Source organism: Marmota flaviventris, chromosome 15, assembly GCF_047511675.1.
Source record: "Marmota flaviventris isolate mMarFla1 chromosome 15, mMarFla1.hap1, whole genome shotgun sequence".
Lineage (NCBI taxonomy): Eukaryota > Metazoa > Chordata > Mammalia > Rodentia > Sciuridae > Marmota > Marmota flaviventris.
The window spans coordinates 34,003,561-34,026,383 of record NC_092512.1 but is presented as its reverse complement, the minus strand read 5'-3'; the positions used below and the strand labels follow the sequence as shown (position 1 = coordinate 34,026,383).

General features: G+C 40.5%; 1 protein-coding gene across 3 annotated transcripts in view; it reads left to right on the top strand.

Moving 5' to 3' along the window:
* The window catches only part of Baalc (BAALC binder of MAP3K1 and KLF4), a 65,297-nt gene extending 42,728 nt beyond the window's left edge, over positions 1 to 22,569 (top strand). The window contains exons 2-4 of one of the 3 annotated variants that reach the window (XM_027953236.2): positions 3,183 to 3,289; positions 10,760 to 10,926; positions 22,238 to 22,569. In XM_027953236.2, coding sequence (XP_027809037.1) covers positions 3,183 to 3,289; positions 10,760 to 10,926; positions 22,238 to 22,348 — 385 coding nt within the window. In that variant the 3' untranslated portion in view covers positions 22,349 to 22,569. The remainder of the gene's footprint in view (positions 1 to 3,182; positions 3,290 to 10,759; positions 10,927 to 22,237) is intronic. The other 2 variants (XM_027953246.2, XM_071602424.1) reach the window with 2 other exon arrangements.
* Positions 22,570 to 22,823: the final 254 nt, after the last annotated feature.

Sequence of the window (22,823 nt, the reverse complement as noted above, 5' to 3'; positions counted from 1 at the left end):
AGGAACATTCCACATTCATCTTCTCACTGGTCCCTGCAGTGTGACCTGCTCAATTCTGGAAAGCAAGTTACTTTAATTCTAAATATCTGTTCCACCCTTATCCTTGAGGATAAAACAGTTGAGCTACAGATTATCTTTAAAACAAACAAGCCTTTCATTTATTTTGATGACACCATACATCCACTCATTATTGCCCAACTCTGAAAAAAGAGAATATGATTCATTGTAGTTTTTTTGTTTTTAATGTTGTGAGTAAACATAAATGCAGGCAAAAGCAAAAGTTTCCAACCCTGGCAGACCCAGAAATGGAATCCTGGCCCTGACACCAACCTCAGGACCCCAAACAAGTTAACCTGTCTGACCCTAGGTATCCTCTTCTAGAAAAACAAGATGGGGGAATACTAACATCTACCTGCCAAGTTGATGTGACACAATGAAGTAGAGTTTGGAATCCAACTCCAACACCATGCTATTAGCTATGAATCATTTCAGAAGTTTTTGTCTTTGCATCCTTAGCTTTCAATATGGGTCTGCATGTGCCCACAGATGTTAATCTCCTTTCTTCTATTAATCTTCATGCCAATGGTGCCCAGTCTTTCCTTTTGAACACTGCTCAAGACTCCCTGCGCTCTGTGGCATGTGACTATAATCCCAGCCGAGGCAGGGGAAATCACAAGTTTGAGGCCAGCCCAGGCAACTTAAGAACACTTCGTCTCAAAATTTTGAGATAAAAATGGATGTGAAGAAGAAATAGAAATGGTCAACAAAATATGAAAAAAACATTCAACATCTCTAGCAATTAGAGAAATGCAAATGAAAACTACACTGAGATTTCATCTCACTCCAGTCAGAATGGCAATAATCAAGAATATAAGCAACAATAAATGTTGGCAAGAATGTCGGGGAAAAGGCACACTCATACGTTGCTGGTGGGACTGCAAACTGGTGCAACCACTCTGGAAAGCAGCAAGGAGATTCCTCAGAAAACTTGGAATGGAACTACCATTTGACCCAGTTATCCCACTCCTCAGTTCACACCCAAAGGACTTAAAAATCAGCATACTGATTCAACCATGTCAATGTTTATAGTAGCTCAATTCACAATAGCTAAGCTATGGAACCAACATAGATGCCTTTCAACAGCTGAATGGATCAAGAAAATGCAGTGTATATATACACAATGGAATATTAGCCATAAAGAATGAAATTATAGCATTTGCTGGTAAATGCATGTAACTGGAGACTATCATGCTAAGTGAAAAAAAAGCCAATCCCCAAAAAACCAAAGGCCTAATGTTCTCTGATTTGCAGATGTTAACACACAATAAGGCAGGGGAGAAAATAAATGTTCATTGGATTAGATAAAGGGGAGTGAAGGAAAGGGATTGGGGATGATGGTAGGAAAGACAGTGGAATGAATCGGACATAACTTTCTTATGTTGATATATGAATACACAACCAGTGTAACTCCACATCATTTACAACCACACAAATGGGAAGTTATACTCCATGTATGTATGATATGTTGAGATACACTTTATTGTCATGTATATATAAATAAAAAATTAAATAATCCCAGATCATGCTTGATTTCAGTCACATAGTAACCCACGGGTTCTATAAACAACTACATGCATAGTTGGAATGACTCAGTGAACAACACTGACTGAGCCAGAGAGCTGGACTTCTCATCTCCTGATTTTAGAAGGGTTGAACTTCTCTATAGAACAGAGAAATTCAGAAAAACACTATAGCAATGTATTAATCCTTGTGTGTTGTTCTTGTCCTTGTGTCATCATAGATGGCTATTTTTGATAGCATATTTGATGATTTAATGTGGTAGGTTCAAAGCTGTTGCTAATGAGGCAGAATATGATATAGCTCCATTTAAAAAAATCATTTCATAAGTAACAAATGAAAATATGCAGAAATGTTATAAATAACAGCCCTTTATACCATCCCATGATCCTGGTCCTTTATCTTTTTCCTAAAATAGACATTGTTACCAGTCTGTTGGACACCCTTCTGGTCCATTTTCTCTGAACATGCACTCACACAAATATCCCCATGCCCCCCAAAAACCTAATAACATAGTAGGTAACTATTTTCCAACATAAAAGCTATCTTATATACATAATTTATGCTCTACTTGCTTCTCCACTCATTATATGTTGGACTATTTATAAATCTTCTTACCTCTAAATGGTTGCATAGGAGTCCATAGAATAGGTAAACCACAATTTATTTAGTAGTAATCCAGATGATGAATGGTAGCTATGCTGATGACATTCTTTCCTATTGCAGCAGCATGAAGAATATCCTCAATAGGCCTCTTTTGCAGTGGTAAGAGGTTTTCTAAATTAAATGCTATGAACTGAAATTGCTGAGTCATAATGGCATGCCCATTTCAAACTTGAATATATTGTTAATTTTCTTATAAAGTCATTATTTGCACTCCCACCAGCAGTTTATGAGGGAATTCATTAACCTCATACTTTCAATATTTAATAGTCAGACTTCCTAGCTTTTGCCATCCTGATGAGTAAGAAACTAAGTCATTATTTAATTTTGGGTAACTATTTCAGTTTTTTGTTTTTGTTTTTGTTTTTTTGGTGCTGGGGATTGAACCTAGCGTCTCATGCATACAAAGCAAGCACTGAGCTATATCCCCATCCCTATTTCAGTAATTCTTAAGAAAGCCATGTTACCAAATTGAATTACAAAAAAAAAAAAAAAAAAAAATCAAAGGAATCAGGCAGGTGTTTTATATCCCCTAATAATATTCCAATGCACAATATAGGGCAGGTTTCCAAGGGATGCTAAAGGATTGATTTCTTTGGGAGATTTTAAAATTTCAAAAATTAAAACAATTCACTTGAATAAATTCTTTTAATTTTTACAAACCCAAATATATTTTCTTAGATCTAATCAAGATATATCATCTAATTTCTAATGTCCACTTCAGAGAACAATTTAGTGCTAGCTATTTCCAATGTGGAATGAGCCTAAAAAGAAGCTGGTTTTTGTACTAAACTCAGAAAATGTCAAGAAAAAAAACCAGCCAACCAGGAAATCGGTTGCCACTTGCTTAAAGGGCTAACCACTCCAAAAGTGATGGAATCAGGTTGCTATTACAAAATAACTCCCACTGGGTAATTTATAAATACAAATTTATTCCTCAGCATTCTAGAGGGTAGGAAGACCAAGATCAAGACACCTGCAAATTCAGTGCCTGGTGAGGGTTTGCCCTCTTCTTTAAAGATGGCGCCTCTTGTTACTTCCTCACACAGCAAAGAGGTAAGGCAGCTCCTTTCAATCCTTTATAATGGCATTATTCCCCCCATTTTTTTCCTCCGTTTTATTTTGCATTACTAGGGATTGAACCCAAGGGTGCTCTACTGCTATCCCAAGCCCTCCCCCATCTTTTTTTTTTTTTTTTAATATTTTTTAGCTTTAGTTGGACACTATATTTTTCATTTTTATGTGGTGCTGAGGATTGAACTCAGTGCCTCACGCATACCAGGCAAGTGCACTACTATTTGAGCCATATCCCCAGCTCCACCCCATTTTTTTTTTTTTTTTTTTTTTTGGAGACAGTCTTGATAAGTTACTGAGGCTGCCCTGGAACTTGCCATCCCCTTACCTAGGTCTCTGGAATTATAGGCACGCACCCCTTTAACAGACTCATCTTAAGGGCAGATGCCTCATGACTTAATCACTTCTTTAAGACCCACCTCTTAATACCAATGCACTGGGTTTTAGGTTTCAACATATACATTTTGGGGAGACACCAACATTTAGAGCATAGCAGAGTGGAAAATTGCATTTGAAGATGGATTCCCTTACAGAAAATTTCACCAATGAAGAAAACAGTTTAAACAGGTGCCATGGGATATGCCTATAATTCCAGCAACTCAGAAGCTGGGGCATGAGGATCACAAGTTCTAGGCCAGCCTAGGCAGCTTAGCGAGACTGTCTTAAAATAAAAAAATAGAAAGGGCTGGGGATGTAGCTCAGTGGTAGAGTACCCCTAGGTCTATCCCCAGTACTGAAGAAGGAAAAGAAAGTCTAAAGGGCAGGCCAGCAAGCCTTGCATGATTCCAGATACCTTTGAAACAGTTTAAGGGAGTCTCTTCCCTGACTAATTAGATTTGTCAACTTTATGGAAAGAGGCTAGACCACAAGCAGGACATCTTGTCTGGACATGTAAAGAAACAGGATAAGAGATCAAAGTAACCCTCCATATCCAAACAGAAATGGGGCCATGATGGGCAGGGCCTTCAGTATGGGAAGTAAATCAGCCACCAGAGGGACAGTGTGAGCCTGAGGGCCACTCCTCACATCTAATTAACTCTTGTAACATTTTGCCCAGGCATCTATTAGTCATCCTGAGAGAACATTCCATGGTTAAGAGTGGCAGTTTGGTGGGACGCCTAGGATTGTACAGATGGACAATTTTCTAGAGAGACCATTTGAGCCTGAGAAGGTAGGATCCAAACTGGGTCACATGGAAGCAGAAAGAGGAGTTAGACATATGAACAGATAAGATTTATTACCTTCTGAGTATTCTCCAACTTGCCTCCTCCTCCCTCTCGCAAATATAATTGTGTCAACACTGGACCAAATAATCCCCTTCCTTCTCCAATGAGAATTCAATCTTTGCCATCCACCTCTCTACATCATTTCAGGTATGAAGCTGGACTATGGAGAGACGGGAAGAAAGGGAAGGTGGATGGGGATAGGTTTAAGCTGAAAGACTACAATCTTAGTAAATCGTAAGTCTCAGGTGTAATCCCTGCACCTGGCATAGTGCCTGGTACTTAGTGGCATCAAAAATTTTTTAATGATTGGCTGATTAAAAGACAAGCGATAAAAGGAATAAGTCATTTATGGTGAGGAAGAAGTAGATGAAGGAGGAATAAAGCTGAGCAGAAATGTTGGTAGATAAAGGTAGAAAATATTAGATCAATATTATTATCTAATGTCACTTCTTAAAAATTACACATGGCATCTGAATTGAAAATAGTTTGGAACACCTAGGCAAAATGCCAATTATCCCTAATTGGTAGACTATAATTTTCATTTTCTGTTTTTCTTTTTCCCCCCTTTCCCCTTAGCCTAGTCTTCTACATGAAACATCTAGTTCTTATTTATAAGAGGAAAAACAAGGAGTTAGGGGGACACAATTCAGCCCATAAGATTCATTTGTTGAAGTCATATTCAAACCACAGGTACCACAAAATATTATTGCATTTGGTGATAAGACCTTTAAAAAGGTAATTAAAATAAGGTCATCTGGGTAGGCACTAGTCCCGTACAACAGGTATACTTATACGAAGGGGAAATGAGGACACAGACACACCCAGAGGAAGGCCCACATTAAGACAGAGAAGACAACCAATCATCTATAAGCCAAGGAGAGAGGCCAAGTTTTAACACCTTGATCTTGACTTTCTAACTTCCCAGAACTGAAAAATTTCCCTTGTTTAAGCCACCTCTCCTGTCATACTCCGTTATGACAGTCCTAGCAAACTAAGGTACATGTTTTAAACAGTTAAGAGAATTATTCAAGGGAAGGGAAAGAGTAAAGGGAAGAATGCCAAAGAAGTGTTTTAGGCAATTTGAGAGGAAGGCTCTGGAAAATAGGATACTATTATGGTCACAGCAATATTGCGCACTTCAGAAACAGACACAAAGCATTTGATGTGACAGCACTTTGAACTTTTATTAGAACAGCAGCAGTTAGTAGAGATATGGTTGAGTACCTGCCCCCAAGAACCTGCGCTGTGGGGATCTTGAGGCAGAAGGGATGCTTGCAAAGGGGAGTTGTCACTGAGAGATCAAAGGGAGGGAGGGAAGTAAGTGCAGCTTTGGAGAAGACTGACGGTTCCAAGGACAGCAGCAGAGAGAAGGAAAGTGAGGTTCTGACTTTCCCTCTTGGCATCTCCCAGTTGGTTAGCTTATCTCCTGGGCAGCTCTTGGACGAATTCAGGCTGGATTTCACATAGACAGGCTTCTCCTTGCTTCTGCCCACTGTCCTCAGTTCCAGCTGTTACTCCGGCAGGTGTCCTCATCTACCACTGAGGCACTATAGGGAAGCCATTTCGCAACCAACTCTTGTGACCAAGGGCAGATGTAACTAGCTGGTGATTCATCTCAGGGAACAGAGGTTTCCAATGCCCTCCTGGATCAGGACCCATAGCCTTAGGGGGCTGTTGCTAGTACTGCAAGGGCCCTTAAGGGCTGTACAAGTTCACAAGTTGGTCTCTTCTCCAATCACTTCTGTTCAAGCCCAAACATGTTTCTTTGTTTTCTTCAGTCAATAAAACATTCCAAAACGTGTTGCTCACCATTTAAAAAATACTAGCTTTGTTGAGCTATAATTCACATACTATACAATTGATCTATTTAAAGCATACAATTAAATGATTTTTTTTTTTTTTAAATGGTTAGGGCTGTGCAACCTCCCCCCACTCGATTTTAAAACATTTTCAGCACCTTGGAAAGAAATCCCACACCTATTAAGAGTCACTTGTTTCCTCCAAAACCCCCATCCCTGGTCAATCATCAACTCACTTTTCTATCTATAGATTTACCCATTTGTGAACAACTTATAAGGCATAAGCATAATATATATAAAATGAATTTTCTATAACTGAAATTTCATTTGGCATAATGTTTTCAAGTTTCATCAGTATTATGTGTTGTTACTTCACTTTTTGTATTGCCTGATAATATTTGCCCATCCATGATAAATATTTTGTTTCTACTTTTTGGCTATTTAAATAATGCTTCTATGTGAACATTCATGGACAAGTCTTTGTATGGACAGAGGTTTTCATTCCTCTTGGGTATAAACCTAGGAGTGCCACTGTGCATCATGGTAACTCTGTCTAACCATTATGAGTACCTGCTAGACTCAAAGCAGCTGCACCACTTTACATTCCCACCAGCAGTGTAGGAGGGTTTGAAATTCTCCATCTCTTCATCAATATGTTTTTTATTATAGCCATTTTAGTGGCTGTAAATTATGTGCTATCTCCTCTTGGCTTTGGATATGCATTTTTCTGATACCTGATGAAGCTGTTCATCTTTTCCCAGGTTTATTAGTAAGTTGCATATATTCTTTGGAGAAATGTTTATTAAGATCATTTGCTCACGCTTTAATGGGGTTAACTTTTTCAATGAGTGGCAAGAGTTCTTGGAAAGTAAGAGTTCCTTATCAGGTAAACAATTTTCAAAAATTCTTTCATTCCATAAATTATCTTTTCGCTTTCTTCATGGTGCCCTTTGAAGCACAAAATTTTCCAAGTTTGATGATGTCCAGTATCTCTATTTTTTGTCATTGTAGCTTATGATTTGGAGATCATTTCTAAGAAACCATTTCCTAATCCAAAATCTTGAAGATTTGTACCTATGTTTTTTAAAAGCATTTTATACCTTAAGCACTTACATTTAGATATTTGATTCATTTTAATTTTTGTGTATGGTGTGAGGTAGGGGAGTCCATTCTTTGGCATGAAGATACCCAGTTATTCTAGCACATCTGTTGAAAAAGTTCTTTCCCCATTATTTTGTCCAAATTATTTTTCCCAAAGACAATTGACCATAAATGTAAAGATCTTGTATTTTCTAAGAATATTTTCATGATAGCTATGCAGAAGTGTTCATATCATATTATAGTATGCTGCTGACGATTATTCAGATTGAAGAAATGACAGACCTTTTTATTCTAGTTCATTTTGAAAGAGGAGACAAATTCTAAGTAGTTAACTAGTCTCAATTTATACATTAATTCAGACAAAATTATCATCAGCCATGTGTTTTGGACCTGAGCCCAAACAGTTTGATGAACCAGAATCTCATCTGATATGACTTTAGCAATCTATTTGAGAAGAATCTCCTAATGTCTTATACTTTGGTTTTCTGTCATTGAATGGAATGCCTCACAGGTAGTTTTTGACGATTCTGGACAGACTGTGATCATCTTCTCAAAGGACAGCCAGGTGGTAGGGTCAAGGAGAAAACCTGCTCCCCATGGGGCTCCCAACTATCATTTTTAATTTCTATACTCTGCCCTTCTGCCCAGTTCCACTTCAAAAATAGCAGGCAGCTTTGGCAAGAAGTCACTGGTTGCAATTTATCAGCAAGCTTTGGACACAGCTGTTTCCCATCTTTTGGCAAAGTCAGGGATTTGGCTTCTCTCCTAGATGGGATAAAAATTTTGTGGAGGGTGTCAAAAAAGACACATTCCAGGGGCACACAAATGTCTCTTAATTTACTGCTAATAAGATTCACTGTGGAAAAAATATGGATGAGACTGTATATGCAATCCTCAAAATTAGCATAAGTATCAACTGTCGCACATAGATATGGATATAGATAGATCTGTATATAATGTAAACAAGACTTTGCAGTCTTTAGAATCTCCCATATCAGAATCTCTGGATGGGCAGAGGACTTTTAAAAATTAATATTCCCGAGTCCCTTTTGAATCAGAAATTATGGGGGGACGGCTTTGCCTGTAAAATAAAGGTGATTCTCCCACCTCCCTGGCTTGAGAGAGGTAGTATACAGTAGACTTGCAGATGGAGCCCAGAATGTGGGACAATGAAGAGATTGAATAATGATTCCCATTTCACGGGGCCCCTATAAAGATGAAACGACACAACATGCAGAAAGGTTCTACAGTTGTCTGGCACCATGCACAATGCACACCTATTTCTGGCACAGTACCATCTGCCTCATCTCCTCATGCCCCTCTCAATAGCCACATTAGTTACATTCTTGATTTAGGAATCAGCAATCAGCCAAGTGCTAAGCCACTAGCATAGTGAGCCTAATAAGCAGAAAACTCTGACAAATAGAAAAATAGGGCCCACTCAGGGACCAGCACTGCCATCCAATGAGCAGGGGTTATCTACTCGGTGTTGTAAGAGGTTACCCCATGGGGTCAGGATTATGGGGTCATTAACCATTACTTCTGCCTGCAACCAACCAGGTATTTGCTGCACAGATTTAAATTGTATTTCCTAGGTTTTTGTTTTGTTTTAAGACTCAATCTTAGAAAACTTGCAAAATACAGAATACAAGAGAAAAATAATTTTTCCCTCATCATCCAGAGATATATGCTCTGTGTAGGAGCCCAGAATATGCCATTCCAAAAATATGCTGCTTTGCCATAAAGACTATTTAGAGCTGAAGGAAATTAAATTTTTTTAAAAAATTTTAAATATACTCCTTAAGCTAAAAAAACAAAAACAAAACAAAAAAAACTATGTCCTCTAAAAGTAGCACAGCCAGGCATGGTGGCACACATCTGTAATCCCAGCAGTTCAGGAAGCTGAGGCTGGAGGATTACAACTTCAAAGCTAGCCTCAGCAATTTAGTGAGACCCTATCTCAAAATAAAAAATAAGGGCTGGAGAAGTGGTTCAGAGTAAAGTATCCATGGGTTCAATCAAAATAAATAAAAGTAGGATATAAATTCTTGGATTCGGAGGTTTAAAAAAATAAGTTATAATTTTGGTTTAGCCATCAATGAAAAGCGAAAACGCCAGACAAATGAGAGATGTTTAGTCTGTTTATAGAAGCCCCTAGGAATGGAGGGGCTGCTGACAGGGAAGGACTAGCCATTTGCTTCTAGGCCACACCAGATCTGCCTCAGCCTGGCTGACTTCATGAATGTGTAACGCAGCTGCACAGGGACACCCACCCCCGCAGGGCTTAGCAGAGGCCCTGACAGATTTGATGTTCTGCAAGAGCATCTTAAAGTTCTTAGTAATTTTGTCTTTGAATTCAAGTTTTGTTAAGTGAAATTCAATGCCACAGAGTGCACAGCCCTTCTAAATCAAGCACCTCACTGTCGTCTTGCTGGTAGAGTAGCCTGTGCCCCCCACCTGGCTGCTCCTACTTCTCAGTGGCTACTGCAGGACCTCTGTCCACTTAGCGCCTCCCTCATGCTTTCTAGGCCCTTTTGTCTTCCCAATCAGATACTTTTCATCTTTCATGAATTCCTCAATGTCATCTTCTGCTTGCTTTTCAGTGAGGCTATTTGTTTAAGTTTCTTTAATTTCTTGTCATTTGTTATGGGAGGCACTTGTGTGTAGTTCAACACTGAGATGGAGTTATTGAAATAATATCTATATCACTTTCAAATCAGTAATCTCTCTTCTAGCTATTTATACCAAGGAATTAAGAATAGAGCTTTAACCAGGTGTTGTGGCTCGTGCCTGTAATCCCAGTGACTCAGAAGGCGGAGGCCAGAGGATCACAAGCTCAAGACCAACCTCAGCAATTTGGTGAAGCCCTAAACAATTTAGCAAGAACTTGGCTCAAGAAATAAAGAATTTTTAAAAAGCAGCAGAGAATCTTTAAAAGTATTTTTTAGAATGACTTTAACCACAAGGAGTTTCATCCCAGTAACATTTATTATTAAAAAGGGGAAACAAATATTCAATCAGAAGAGACTAGTTAAATAATGGTGATACATCCTTACAACATAAGTGTGAAAATAATATGGCTGAATAGTTCATGATATGGGAAATCAATGTCTCAAGTGAAAATTTCAGGTCACAAAATTATTTTTATTAAAAAAAGAACACATTCTTATAGAAAAGGACAATTCTGCATGGTGGGATTTCTGGTGACTTTTTTTCCTTTTTTTTTTTTTTTTTTAAACTCTTTCTCCTAAATTTGGAATTGTTTACAATAACTGCCATGTAAAAGCCTCTGGTGCCACCCTCTGCTTACCTCCTCAGGTGTGCTGGAAGATGGACTGTCCTCTAATGGTGTTCCCCGACCTACAGCCCCAGGTGGAATATCCAACCAAGAGAAGATGATGAACTGTGGGACCCAGTGCCAGAATTCCCAGAGCCTCAGCTCAGGCCCTTTGACCCAGAAACAGAATGGCCTTTGGACCACAGAGGTAGGGCTGCAACCACAGAATCGGCTCGTGACTGGAGAAGAGAGGTGGAACTTGCTCTAGGTCAGGACCACCCAGACTGTCCAGGGAAGGAGCACCTCAGCAATAGATATTCTCCACCCTTTCCCTATAAAATTACTGTAAACCTCACTCCAACCTCTGCCTGGAGGGTTGCCATTTTTGTTGAAACAGCAGAAATGGGTCCTTGATATTTGTGCTCTAAAAGAAGTGTTGTGTTTAAGCACCGCTTTGTTCAAGTGACTTCTTCTCTAGGGCAGCCCGTGTCCAGGCAGCCTGTCTCCAGGCAACAGGCCAGTCTCAGGTTGGCAGGGTAGGGAACAGGGAGAGGATGAAGGTATAAGACCAGTGTGGTAGTGACCACACACCTTCCAGCCAGGTGGGCAGTGGAAGTTTCCCCAAAGATGGTCCTCATTAGAATGTGTGATGGCATCACTCCAAAATGCTGCTGTTGGAAAGGAGGCAGGGCTCTGGTATCCCTGAAGTTGGCTGGCATCCTTTCTAAACCTTTTTCACCCAGAGTTGTTGTTGAGAAGTGTTCCTTCTGCCACCATCAGGTCCTCCCATGGGTGTGACAGGGCACAGGCCAGAATCCTGATGGTAGGCCAGGCTCAAGGGGCTGCAGTTTCTTCCTCCCCCTCCTCCTTCTAGCCTCCCTCCAAATTCCATCTTCCCTATGCCTCATCTTCTCCGCTCTCCTGCTAAAACTCACTAGTCCTATCCCTTCAGGCCCATGCCACCCGTTTTCTGAAGGCACAGTTTGCTGTCGAATGATAGAATTCTTGCTCACATCGGTGAGCTGCTTGTCTAAATCTTTGGTCAAAAACTTCTTGCCACTTCAGCCTAATATTCATTAACTAAGGAGCCTGGCAGAAATCAATCTCTGAATCTCAGGTTCCTTATCCACATAGTCTAAATAAAATTACTAAAATGAGTCAAGAGATGGGTCTGCGGTTACCAACAAAGATGTATATAACAAGGGCAGTGCAGTTTAACAAAGGATAGTTCAATATGTGACACCACAACCCATAAAAGGAACACTGGAGCCCTTCAGACACTGTGAAGGCAATGGGAGTTAATTCTGAGCACAACAGTGGCTTCCTAGGGTCCTTTATTGTCCGCTTTGCCTCTGCAAAGCTGGCCTTCTGTAGACCTGATCACTTTGCCATCTCTCAAGGCATTCTGGGTCTGAGAACCATGCTCAGAAATTTGGTGACAGTTCTAATGCAGGCCCAGACATTTGTCCCCTAGCCTCTTCCCCACACACATGACCCCACTCTTTAAGCCAGGATGGCCCTCAGCAGGGAGGAGGCAGAATCGCCTGGTGGATGTCATGATCCATGTATTATATTTCCTCACATTACTTTCTGCCCTCATCCATCATGTCAAAGTTGTATTTTGTATATTAGAAAGTACTTTTAGGTTAACTGGCTCATTAAATCTTCCCAAGAGCATGGTGAAGCAAGCAGCATTCCCATTTTGTGGGCTAGGGATTCTGGGAGCCTGTGTGGCAGTTAAAGTAGGGTCAGGCAGAGCCAGCCCCTGCAGGGTTTCAGCCACAGGTTCATTTGAGTGTGTGATATGAATACAGGACCCGGACATAGCTGTAGAAGTGCTAGATGGGTGACATAACTTTACAGTGAGAAAGTTGAATATTAGTAAGGTAGAACATAAGATCTTAAAGTATTTTTTTTTAAGAACAATAATGTATCAGTTAACTACTAACAGTATGTCATGCTGTGTAACAAAGCCTGTCAACATTCAGTGGCTTAAACAACCACCTTTCCTCCCTCCCTCATGGTCAGCTGCAACTTAAATGGACTAAGTCTGACTTTAGCTTCCAGGTCTGGCTCAGTCTGTTCCATGTGCATTATTCTGGAAATTATACCAGGGCACAATCTCTCTCTAGGGCATATTTTTCTCATAACTCTGATGAAAACTCAAGGGGGCAAAGCCAAAGACCTGAACCCATCTCATGTCTCTGTTCCTATCATATCCACAAACAACACTAGTCAAAGCAAGTCAAATAGACCAGCCCAACATTAATGTAGCAAAGACAGAGGTAAGGAGAATGAAAGATTAGGAGCAATAACGCAGTCTATCGTGCATACCACACACAAAATGCACCAGTCATACATTCAGTGAATTGTTGTAAGGTGACACATCCAGATGAAGACAGAACGTTAATGCCCCAGAAGTCCTCCTTGTGCCCATTCCTAGTCACCATCTATCCCCCACAACATAACCACTCTTTTGACTTCCAGCATTATAGATCAGTTCATTTTTGAGATTTTCATAAATGGGATCATACTGTTGTACCCTTTGTGTCTGGCTTCTTTTGCTCAACATTATCCTTGTGAAAATTACCCACATCATTGTGAGGTTGCAGCAGTTTCTTCATTTTAATTGTGTGTGTGTATTATATATTTTATGTGACTACATCACAGTTTAACTATTCTACTTGATGGACATTTTAGTCATTTCCAGTTTGGGGCTATTGTGAACATCACAGCTATTAATATTCTTGCACATGCTCTTTGGTGGACTTTCTTTTCTTTAGGTTATATACCTCGGAGTGCAATTGCTGCATTGTAGGATAGGTCTATATTTGACTTTAATAGATCTGGGCAAACAGTTTTCCAAAGTGATTGTACCATTTTATACTCTTGCCATCCGTGGATGAGTTCCAGTATCAGTGATTTGTACTTAGTCTTTCTTAAACCCATGACAGCATTTAATTGTGTGTTCTAGGTATAGCATAAGGGCCTAAGCACCAATATATCACCTCACTTAATTCTCACAACATTTGGATCAGTATCTAAAATGCTGATAGTTCTCAGCTATAAACTGCAGATGACAATAACAAGAGATAGCTAAGGAAAGCTCTTCCCCACCAACATATCCCATATTCTGGAGGCCTATGTAACAGTTAAAGTTGGGCTGGGCAGAACCAGCTGCAAGATTCTAGCAGCGGTGGACACAGTCACAGGAGAGCACTAGCTACACACCTGACCAGTGTGGCCCCAGGGAAATGCACACAGTGGTAAGCTCTCTGTGCTCTTGTTTTTATGAATTAACTAAGGATGGCCATGTTGTAACTATTTCAAAATAAGATCAGGGAGCAGATAGCTTTGGTTTTAAGATTTCAGACAATTACTGAAGCTTATCAGTGGTCCTTGCATCTGAAGATAAATCAGACAACAGACATCTAGAGTCCCTCAAAGGCCAAGGCAAAGGTTTTCTATCTAAGGTGTCAGTTTATAAGGTAAGTTTACCTCTAACTGAGGCTTCTGCTGCAGAGCTTTCTTACACCAACACTGTGGAAGGTTTTCAGGTTAACTAGAATCTGATTAAAGGAAAGAGCGTTCTTCCTATTCCTTCCTAGGGCTTGGATTTATGGTTTCTTTCCAATTCATCTTTTACCCTGGGCTGAAACTTCATGTATCTTCAGTATCTGCTGGTCTTCCTTTGCACTCCCTCCATGCCCCCAAGATGACCTACCCATGGTCCCTGGGTGACGATGGCTTGACTTAATGATTTTTTGACTTTACAATAGCACAATAACAATGGGCATTCCATAAAAACCATATTTTGAATTTTACATTTGGATCTTTTCCTGAACTATCAATAGGAGATATAGTCCTCTTCCACACTGGGCAGCCAGGAGCCGGAGCCCCAGTTCCCATTCAGCCCGACAATCACAAGGGGACTGTGTTGCTAAGCTATGAAGTTCGGAAGACTATGTGTACTAAATAAATTTTTGATTTATTCTATTTTCAACTTGCAATGGGTCTCTTGAAATGTAATTCCATGGTAAGGAGAGGAGCAACTGTGCTAGCACTTGACAGTGTTCCCCTTGTGCCCCATCAGGCTGTCTGGCAGATGGTTCTTTGGCATTTTCTTTTTAAATCTTTCCTTCTCCAGAAGACTCCTCTGGAGAAGCTTGCAGCCCTACCCACATGCTCAAGGTGGCCTTGTCATTCAGACAAGAGTGTGTGTGTTAAAGACAACCCAACTAGGTTTGGAAATTTTCCTCATCGGTTCCTATAGTGCTCTTGAGAGCCGTTCATCACATGTCCATTGAGCGCTGTTCTAGAACCAAGGATCCAAGAGGGGAGCAAAGCAGGTGTGGCATTTGTTCTGGAGCAGCTGCCAGTTTTAATTGGGCTAAGGATTGGAACAGATAATGTAAATAAAGCAGTTACAAACAGATTGATGCTCTGAAAGAACTGGAAGGTCACTAATAGCGGGTGGCAGCTCTGTATAGCACAGATGCATCCCACAGTTCAAATAGCTTTCTAAAGGGTGATGGGGCGCAGCTCACAACAGTGAACAAAAAGCACCTGCTGCTCCGAGTCCTCCTCCACATTATGCGCCATCTAACAGACCACACCCTCCTTTCTCAACTCCCCCTGGGCCCTGCCTTCTACTTGGTATTAATAGATGCTACCTGGCAAAAAGTGATCTTTCACAAATTGGACTCAACCATCTAGGTCAGGAGCTCTCGTTGCATCTTGATTTCCTCAATCTTTTGGGACTTTATTGACTCTGTAGTGTCTGTTGACTTATTAGCTCAGTCTCCTTCACCTAGTCCCCCAGCTGTGCTCAAACAACAGGCAAGGAGGCTCTGTAGTATTGCTCATCTTCAGCTGATTAGTTGTTCAGGAACTCAGGGCTGCCTCTGCTTATTCTCTAGCCCTCATGTGCCATTTCCTTGGGCTTAGAACTCCCATCCCAAGCCCCGACACTCCATAAACACAAAATTCAGAGAAGGTAGAAATATATATGTGGACGTAGCTCTAAGCAGACACAGCTCCAAGTATGTGGCCAGCATCCCAGTGAGCCTTCGCGTCTTCAAAAGCTGCATATTTTCCAGTTGTTTTATTATTTTTGGCAAAATGCCCAGACTATGCTAAAGGAATTAGCCCTTGTCTGGACAGAGCTCTTAGCTAAAGGGCTTCCTCCTTCTGTCCCGCTCCCAGTGTCTGGCCAACAGTCAGAAGGATGGCTGAAGCCCCACAGAGCTGAGAGAGGAGGTCAAGAGAGGAGGAGGAATAGGATTAGCCTAGAATTTCTCCTGGACAACAGTAATAAGAGCCAAGGGAAGAGATTGGAAAGTCATGATGAGTCTCTCCTCATAACACAAGACATCAAAAGGAAGGAGAGAACAAAAGAACCCACAGGGGAAAAACCAAAGAGGGGAAGTGCCCTTCTAAGTGTGAACTGGACAGGGGGCGGTGGTGAGCTCAGTATTCTTTCCAAGCTTGGGGAATCCTTGAAAGTTTTGCCTTAAAGTCTGATCCCTGTCTTCCAAGATGAACAGCTGGCCCCTAGTAGAGTTGCTAAGATGGAATATTCCCGGATTGGCTTCACCTTAGTGCTATGAAAATCATGAAACAGCAAACCAATATATAGAATTTGGGAACAACTAGAGGTTTCTTATTGTCAGTATTGCTTTAATGGAGACCTGACTCAAAAGAAGTCAAACATCTTGAGTTGCCACTTGCAAGGCACTGGTCTTCAATATTCTGAGGCAGAAGCAAAGAGGAAAAATGTTTGGAGTTCCTACTATGTGCCAGGCACTATATATGGCGTTATGTTTCGCCCTTACAACTGTGAAAGGTAAACATTGTCCTTCCCCATCTGAGAAAAGAGGCTCAGAAGCTGAATATTGGCCAACATGGCCCAGGGAGTAATGATTTGGCTATGCTAGAATTCCAACTCCCATCTGTCTGCCTCCAAACCACACGTCCTTGCTTCTCATTATCTGAGGTATAGTAGTGGAAAAGTTAGTGAGCTTTGGCAAAACTGTGGGAGACTGGATGTGGGACCTGGGGCCACCATCTCTAGTTCAACTCACCACTAATGAGATGTTGGCCTTGGGCAAATTGCATTAGCCTGTATGATTTTGCAGTGAGATAGCTGAAGTCAAATACAGTAAGATTCTCATCTGTCTCTCAGGAATGTTGCAAGGAACAATCAATTATGGACACAATTAAAATCCAGGAGGAAAGCTGTTGGGCATTTAGGTAGAGCAATGCAAACAAGTTCTCTTGAGATTTCTCTTGCCTTTTCTTTCTGAAGATTTACCTTCTCACATGTGTTCTTCCAATTATTTATTAGGTTTCTATTATGTGACAAACATTAAGTTAGATGCTAGGGATACTGTAGTGAGCAAAATAAACTGGGTCCTGACCTTCTTAAAGTTTGTAATCTGATGAGATAGTAAAACAAAAAATGAGTAAGTAAATAAATATACAGTTCAAGCTGTGGTTAGAGGCCAGGATGAAAGTAGGGTGTGGGGAGAGAGAATAGCAGCACTCTGATGGTATGTATTTAGAAAATCCCTGCAACACTCCACAGAAAGTTAGTAGCCAGGATTATCTGTGGGGACAGCTCGAGGGGCCAGAGCCTGGAATCAAGAGTTATTTTTCACTGTGCCCTTCTCTACTCTTAATTTTTTTTTACCATAATTATGCATTGTTCTTATACTTTAAAAACAGTAGTAATATAGCCAGGTGTATTGGACACTGCCTGTCATCCCAGCTACTTGGGAGGCTGAGGCAGGAGATTGTAAGTTTGAGGCCAGCTTAGGCAATTTAGTGAAATTCTGTCTCAAAATAAAAAAGAGCTGGGGATATAGCTCATTTGTAGAGTACCCTGAGTTTAAATCCTAGTACCAGCAAAAAATTTATATATTAGTAATATAGAAAAAAACAGTGTCTGATAACAAAGAAAAGCAGGACTTAGAGATTTGATTTATCTGCAAAGATCTGTGAAAAGGTTTGTACTATTCCATATTAGGTGCAGACAGTTGTGGAATCCAAATAAAGCTGAGAAAATATCTACTTCCATTTGGAGGGAAACTGAGAAAAGACTGAGCAAATTTAATAGCTGTCCCGAGTTCGGTTCTCCATAGAGCAGCCAGGCTGTCTCTACCTCTATAGGGAATGAGCTGGATCACTCCCTGACTTCTGAACCCCAAGAGAAACTGGTCCATCTGGGTTGGAGACTGCCAAGAAGTGATCACAGTCAATCTGGTTACCCTTGAGAAATGGCAGCCAATAAATGACTTTTAATTAAAGAGGCAGTACCAGAAAGACTAAAATTCATGATTCACAGGATATTAAGCTTGCAGAAATTAAAATGAGGCAAGAGAATAGAAAAGCTGTCAAACTAGGTGAGAAACAAGAGGTGTCAATGGTGACAGAGCTCACAAAACAAGAATATTAGAAGTGGAGAAAGGATTGAATTAGACAGCTGTAAAAGAAAAAGGTACCAAATAGGATTTTCTCATCATCAAATTGAGAACCATAAGATTTTTAAAAGCCACTGATTACAATAGGGACATATTTTCTTTTCCTATCATTAAAAGGGGGGTGTGGGAATAAATACATTTATGTGGTATTTGTTAAATACCATGTAAAAGGGGGAACAAATCTGTTATATAAAGTGACCTGAGGGACAAAATGTCATAATTTTTCCTTGTACCTATGTAGCTCTATTTTTTCATTGGAAGGCAGGAAGATCCCCACTTTTTTTTTTTTGTTTGTTTGTTTGTTGTTGTTGTTGCTGCCCTGGGTATTGAACCCTGGGCCTCATGCATGCTGTGCAAGTGCTCTATCACTGAACTACATCCCCGCCTCCTTAGAGCAGGTACCTAGAATTGTAGTCTTTCTTGCTCTTCTCTGGGCTTGGATTGTAAACTTTCCAAGTTGTAACTAGGTTATAGTGACTACCAACCATCTTGATATCCTCACAGCTGTAAATGGAGTGGGTACCTTTCAGTTGACTCCAAAGCTTTCAGATTCTAAAGCTTCTCTTTTAAAAATTGTTTCCAAGAAAACACATTGTTGTTTTAATTGTTTACTTTGTTAAACTTAATACAGTAATTATTTGCAAGTGGATTTCTTTGTGGCTTGAACCTTCTGGGCTTATAACTGAACTACAGAACTCTAGTTTTCCTTTATCCAAAAGGGTATCTTTTAGAATTATTATTGTCGTTGCCATTTAGAAGTAGTAGTTATCAAAAACCTTATATTAAAATGATGACATCAATTTGGTATGTTTCCTGACACAACTTTTCAAATGAAATTAATGACAATAGCTATAACAGGGGTGGCTAAGTGTCCTGATTTGTTAGGGCCTGGAGAAGATTCTGCAATGTGGGACTTTTATTTTAAAATGGGACAGTCCTAGGCAAACCAGAATTGATCACTTTCTCAATGCTAAGTGACACACTTAATTCTCTCCAAATATCTAAGAAGCAGGCATTATTTCCCTGTTTTTCAGGTAAGAGAGTAAGACTTAGGTTAAAGCAAGGTTTTCACTAGGTCCAGGTCTGACTCCAAGGCTTATGCCCTGAACATTCCATGGTACAGACTTATGATCCACAGATTTAAGAAACTGTCCCGCTATAGTTGTGATTCAGTGGCTGCTCTAAGGATTTTGTACCCTTTGACCCTTTACACAGGCTTAGAAATACAGAATCATCCAACTACTGAATTTTTGCTCAGATTTTTTTAAACTTAAAAATTGACCAAAATACAACAGAACATTTTCTGTGTATAATCTTAAATAACCGTTTGTAAAATCTTGCCAATACTGTTCTAAAGAAAAGTACTTTTGTAGTTTGTAAAGTTTGTATTTCTATTCTGGAAAACTCTTATCCCCCACCAACTTAGGGGGACTCTGCCAGCAATTTAGCTCATTTCAATCATGGCCTCTGTCTATTCCCTGCTCCCGTTTTCAAAGCATTCAAGTAGTAATGCCCCAAATAAAAGTCCAATGGAACTGGCCTCACCATCACCGCATCTTTCTTTAGGTCACAGCATTGGTAACTTCTTTTCCCGCACAGCACCTGTGTGATGAACAGGTAGGAGGTAAGTGCTAGTCCTGATGCAAGTTCCAGCTTCAAAGACCTCGGTGTAAGACAGAAATCTAAACAGTACTGACTAATGGTTTTTAAAGCAAAAGAACATGGACAAGGGCAGGGTGCTTGTTTGTTCATCCATCCATCCATCCACTCAAAGTTAAATTGAGGGCCTCCTATGTCTCAGAATTGATGAGAGGTGCCAGGAACATTAAGAGGAAAATAGTGAAAACCTATTCTTGAAATTAATGAATAAGTCTAAAGCGACAGTTGAGATTTTCCTTGAGTGCCCCTCAGATCACTCAAATTATTATCTTAGGCCAGGTTTCCAAGAAGCAGAGCCTAAGATGCAAGGGATTGATTGAAACTTGCATGTTAGTGGGGGCAGAAGGTTAGGACAGAGGATCAAGTTCAGCAAGCATGAGAGCCGAGCTGAACAGTTGTAGTTTGGACTTATCTTCATACTATAAGCAGCTCTGGAACATGAGTGGCTACAGATTTGTAGCTCTATGAGGCAGAAGAGGTAGCACTTTGCGGGGGGGTGGGGGTACCTGGGATTGAATTTAGGGGCACTTAACCTCTGAACCACATCCCCAGCCCCATGTTGTATTTTATTTAGAGACAAGGCCTCATTGAGTTGCTTAGCACCTTTTACTGAGGCTGGCTTTGAACTCATTATCCTCCTGCCTCAGCCTCCTGAGCTGCTGGGATTATAGGCATGTACCACCATGCCTGGCCAAACTTCATCTTTCATAGTCTCCACCCCCCAAAAAACCAGATTTTTTTTTTTTTAATCCCAATAATCAGACACTGGATAGGGCCGGGAATTTGTGTGTAACCTCTTTGGCATTTCTGGGATAGGTGGCTCCAATCATATGATGACAGTTTCTGGAAGAGTGCTACTATGAGTAGTTAAGAGCCAAGGCTTAGTAGCTGGGAGCCAGAGGTATCAGCTGAATAAATGGAATGTGTAGGGGGCATCACCAGCAGCCACTATAAATATACAGGTTTTTATTTGACATGATAGAAACCTACCTATAATTTGCTAATAAATTCAGAGCTGCTTATTTTTTGTCCAATGGTGGAACAGTCCACCATTTCTTTGGATGCCTATGGATGACATGGTTGGCTTGTGCTTAGGGGCCATGCTGAATGAAAAACAGACATCTAGCAACTCCAGACTCACAGCCAGCATGGACAGATCCTTGCTCTATAAGAGCTGCTCCACAGGATCTGAGACTGTTTTCCAGGAAGCAGACTGTGACGTATCATTACACAGGATGTTCAGTAGGAAGTGCCCCTAGGGTCACCACCTGTGGAAGGGGAAGATGAGCCACCATACAGTCAGACAGCAGCCTCTGTCAGCTCCCATGGGAGCTCTGCAGCTGAATGGCACACCAGACCTGGCCTACCTTAGGCCAAAAGGGTCAAGTCTTTATTTCCTTCCCTTCATCACCACACTGGGCCACCTACAGAAGTTCAACCTTGAGTGAGGTGGCTCTCTGAAGCTGAAGTCACTCCTGAAGGGACAACTATAAGCTGTCTGCTGACAGTATTCCGTGGAGCTGGGCAGCAGGTCCTCCCTGGAGGGGGGATGGGCAGCACATAACCTCACGCATCCCTGGGGAGACTTGAAAGGCTCATCTCAAGTCACTCCATGCTTACAGTTGAGTGGAATGGGCATGAAATAAACCCCACTTCTAGTTAGTCATTTTCACCTTGGGAGAAGTGGTGGGTGGGCACATATTGAAGAACTTATAATTTACTTAATGCTTTAATACTTAAAGTTAATCCTAGGCTTTATCACTGATCTGTCTTTACTTAGACATGGAATAATTCTACTCTGCAAGAGTTTTTCCCCTACCATTTTATTTAGTAACAGGCAGTATGGTATGCACCATAACAACCTTGTGAGGTAGATAATATTATTCCCCATTTTACAGGTGAGGAAATATAAGATTAGCAACGTTTTAAAAAATAATTGCCCATGGTGAATGATATAGACTGTATTTGAACCAAGTCTGACTCCAGAGCTCAAAAACTTAAGCACCCTATTAAAGCCAACTGAGAACTTTTATCTATTTTGATGGACGTTAGCGAATTCATTTGCTCAATAATGAATATGTCTGTTGCCAGGTTCTCACTAGGTGAGAACCTGGCATTGGAAATTCAGAGAAACCTCTGAAAATAAGTGTATGCATATATAGAAACATGATACACCATTAATATGTACAATTGTTACATTTTTCATGTACTAAATTTAACTTAAAATACCACTGAGTAGGAACTTACATGTGTTCTTGTAGGTCATTCTTCTGACCTGTGTGTTTGTAACAATTAACAGAAATTAATGTCAATGTGAGGATTTTTTTAATCTCTTAGTAACTCAATTCACTGTTTCAAACTTTTTTTTTTTTTAAACAGGCTAAAAGAGATACCAAGAGGATGTCTGCAAAAGAAGTCACCATTAACGTTACAGACAGCATCCGACAGATGGACAGAAGTAAAAGAATCACAAAGAACTGTGTCAATTAGCAGAATGTCCTCTGAGTAGAAGAGCCGAGGGACTTCTGAAGTGCCCTTCATGGTACTGGTTCCCATCAAGCAACCTTAAAGAAGAGAGCCCCATTTGCTATATGTGGACACTGCTGAATGAGAGATGGTTTTACCCGGCCGCAAAACAACAACAACAAAAACTACCTGAGCTGTTGGGACTCTCTCAGCCTCCTGTTTGTCACATAAAGTGATTGTATTGAACAACCCTTGAATCTTTTAATAAGTTGCCAAATGTATGGCAACTTATTAAAGGTTTGGCTCTTTGCACTCCCTGTAATAGGGTCTGGTATAGAAGTGGAAAGACAAAGCCACAGGTTGGTTTATCCAACAGTTCAGTAGGAGGGATGGATTTCCTGGGTGAGAGATTTACACACCAGTGCCAAGCTCTCTTGGCTTTGGCAGTGAACAGTTTCAGGTTTTTTTTTTTTTTTTTTTTTTTTAAATAGTGTCATAA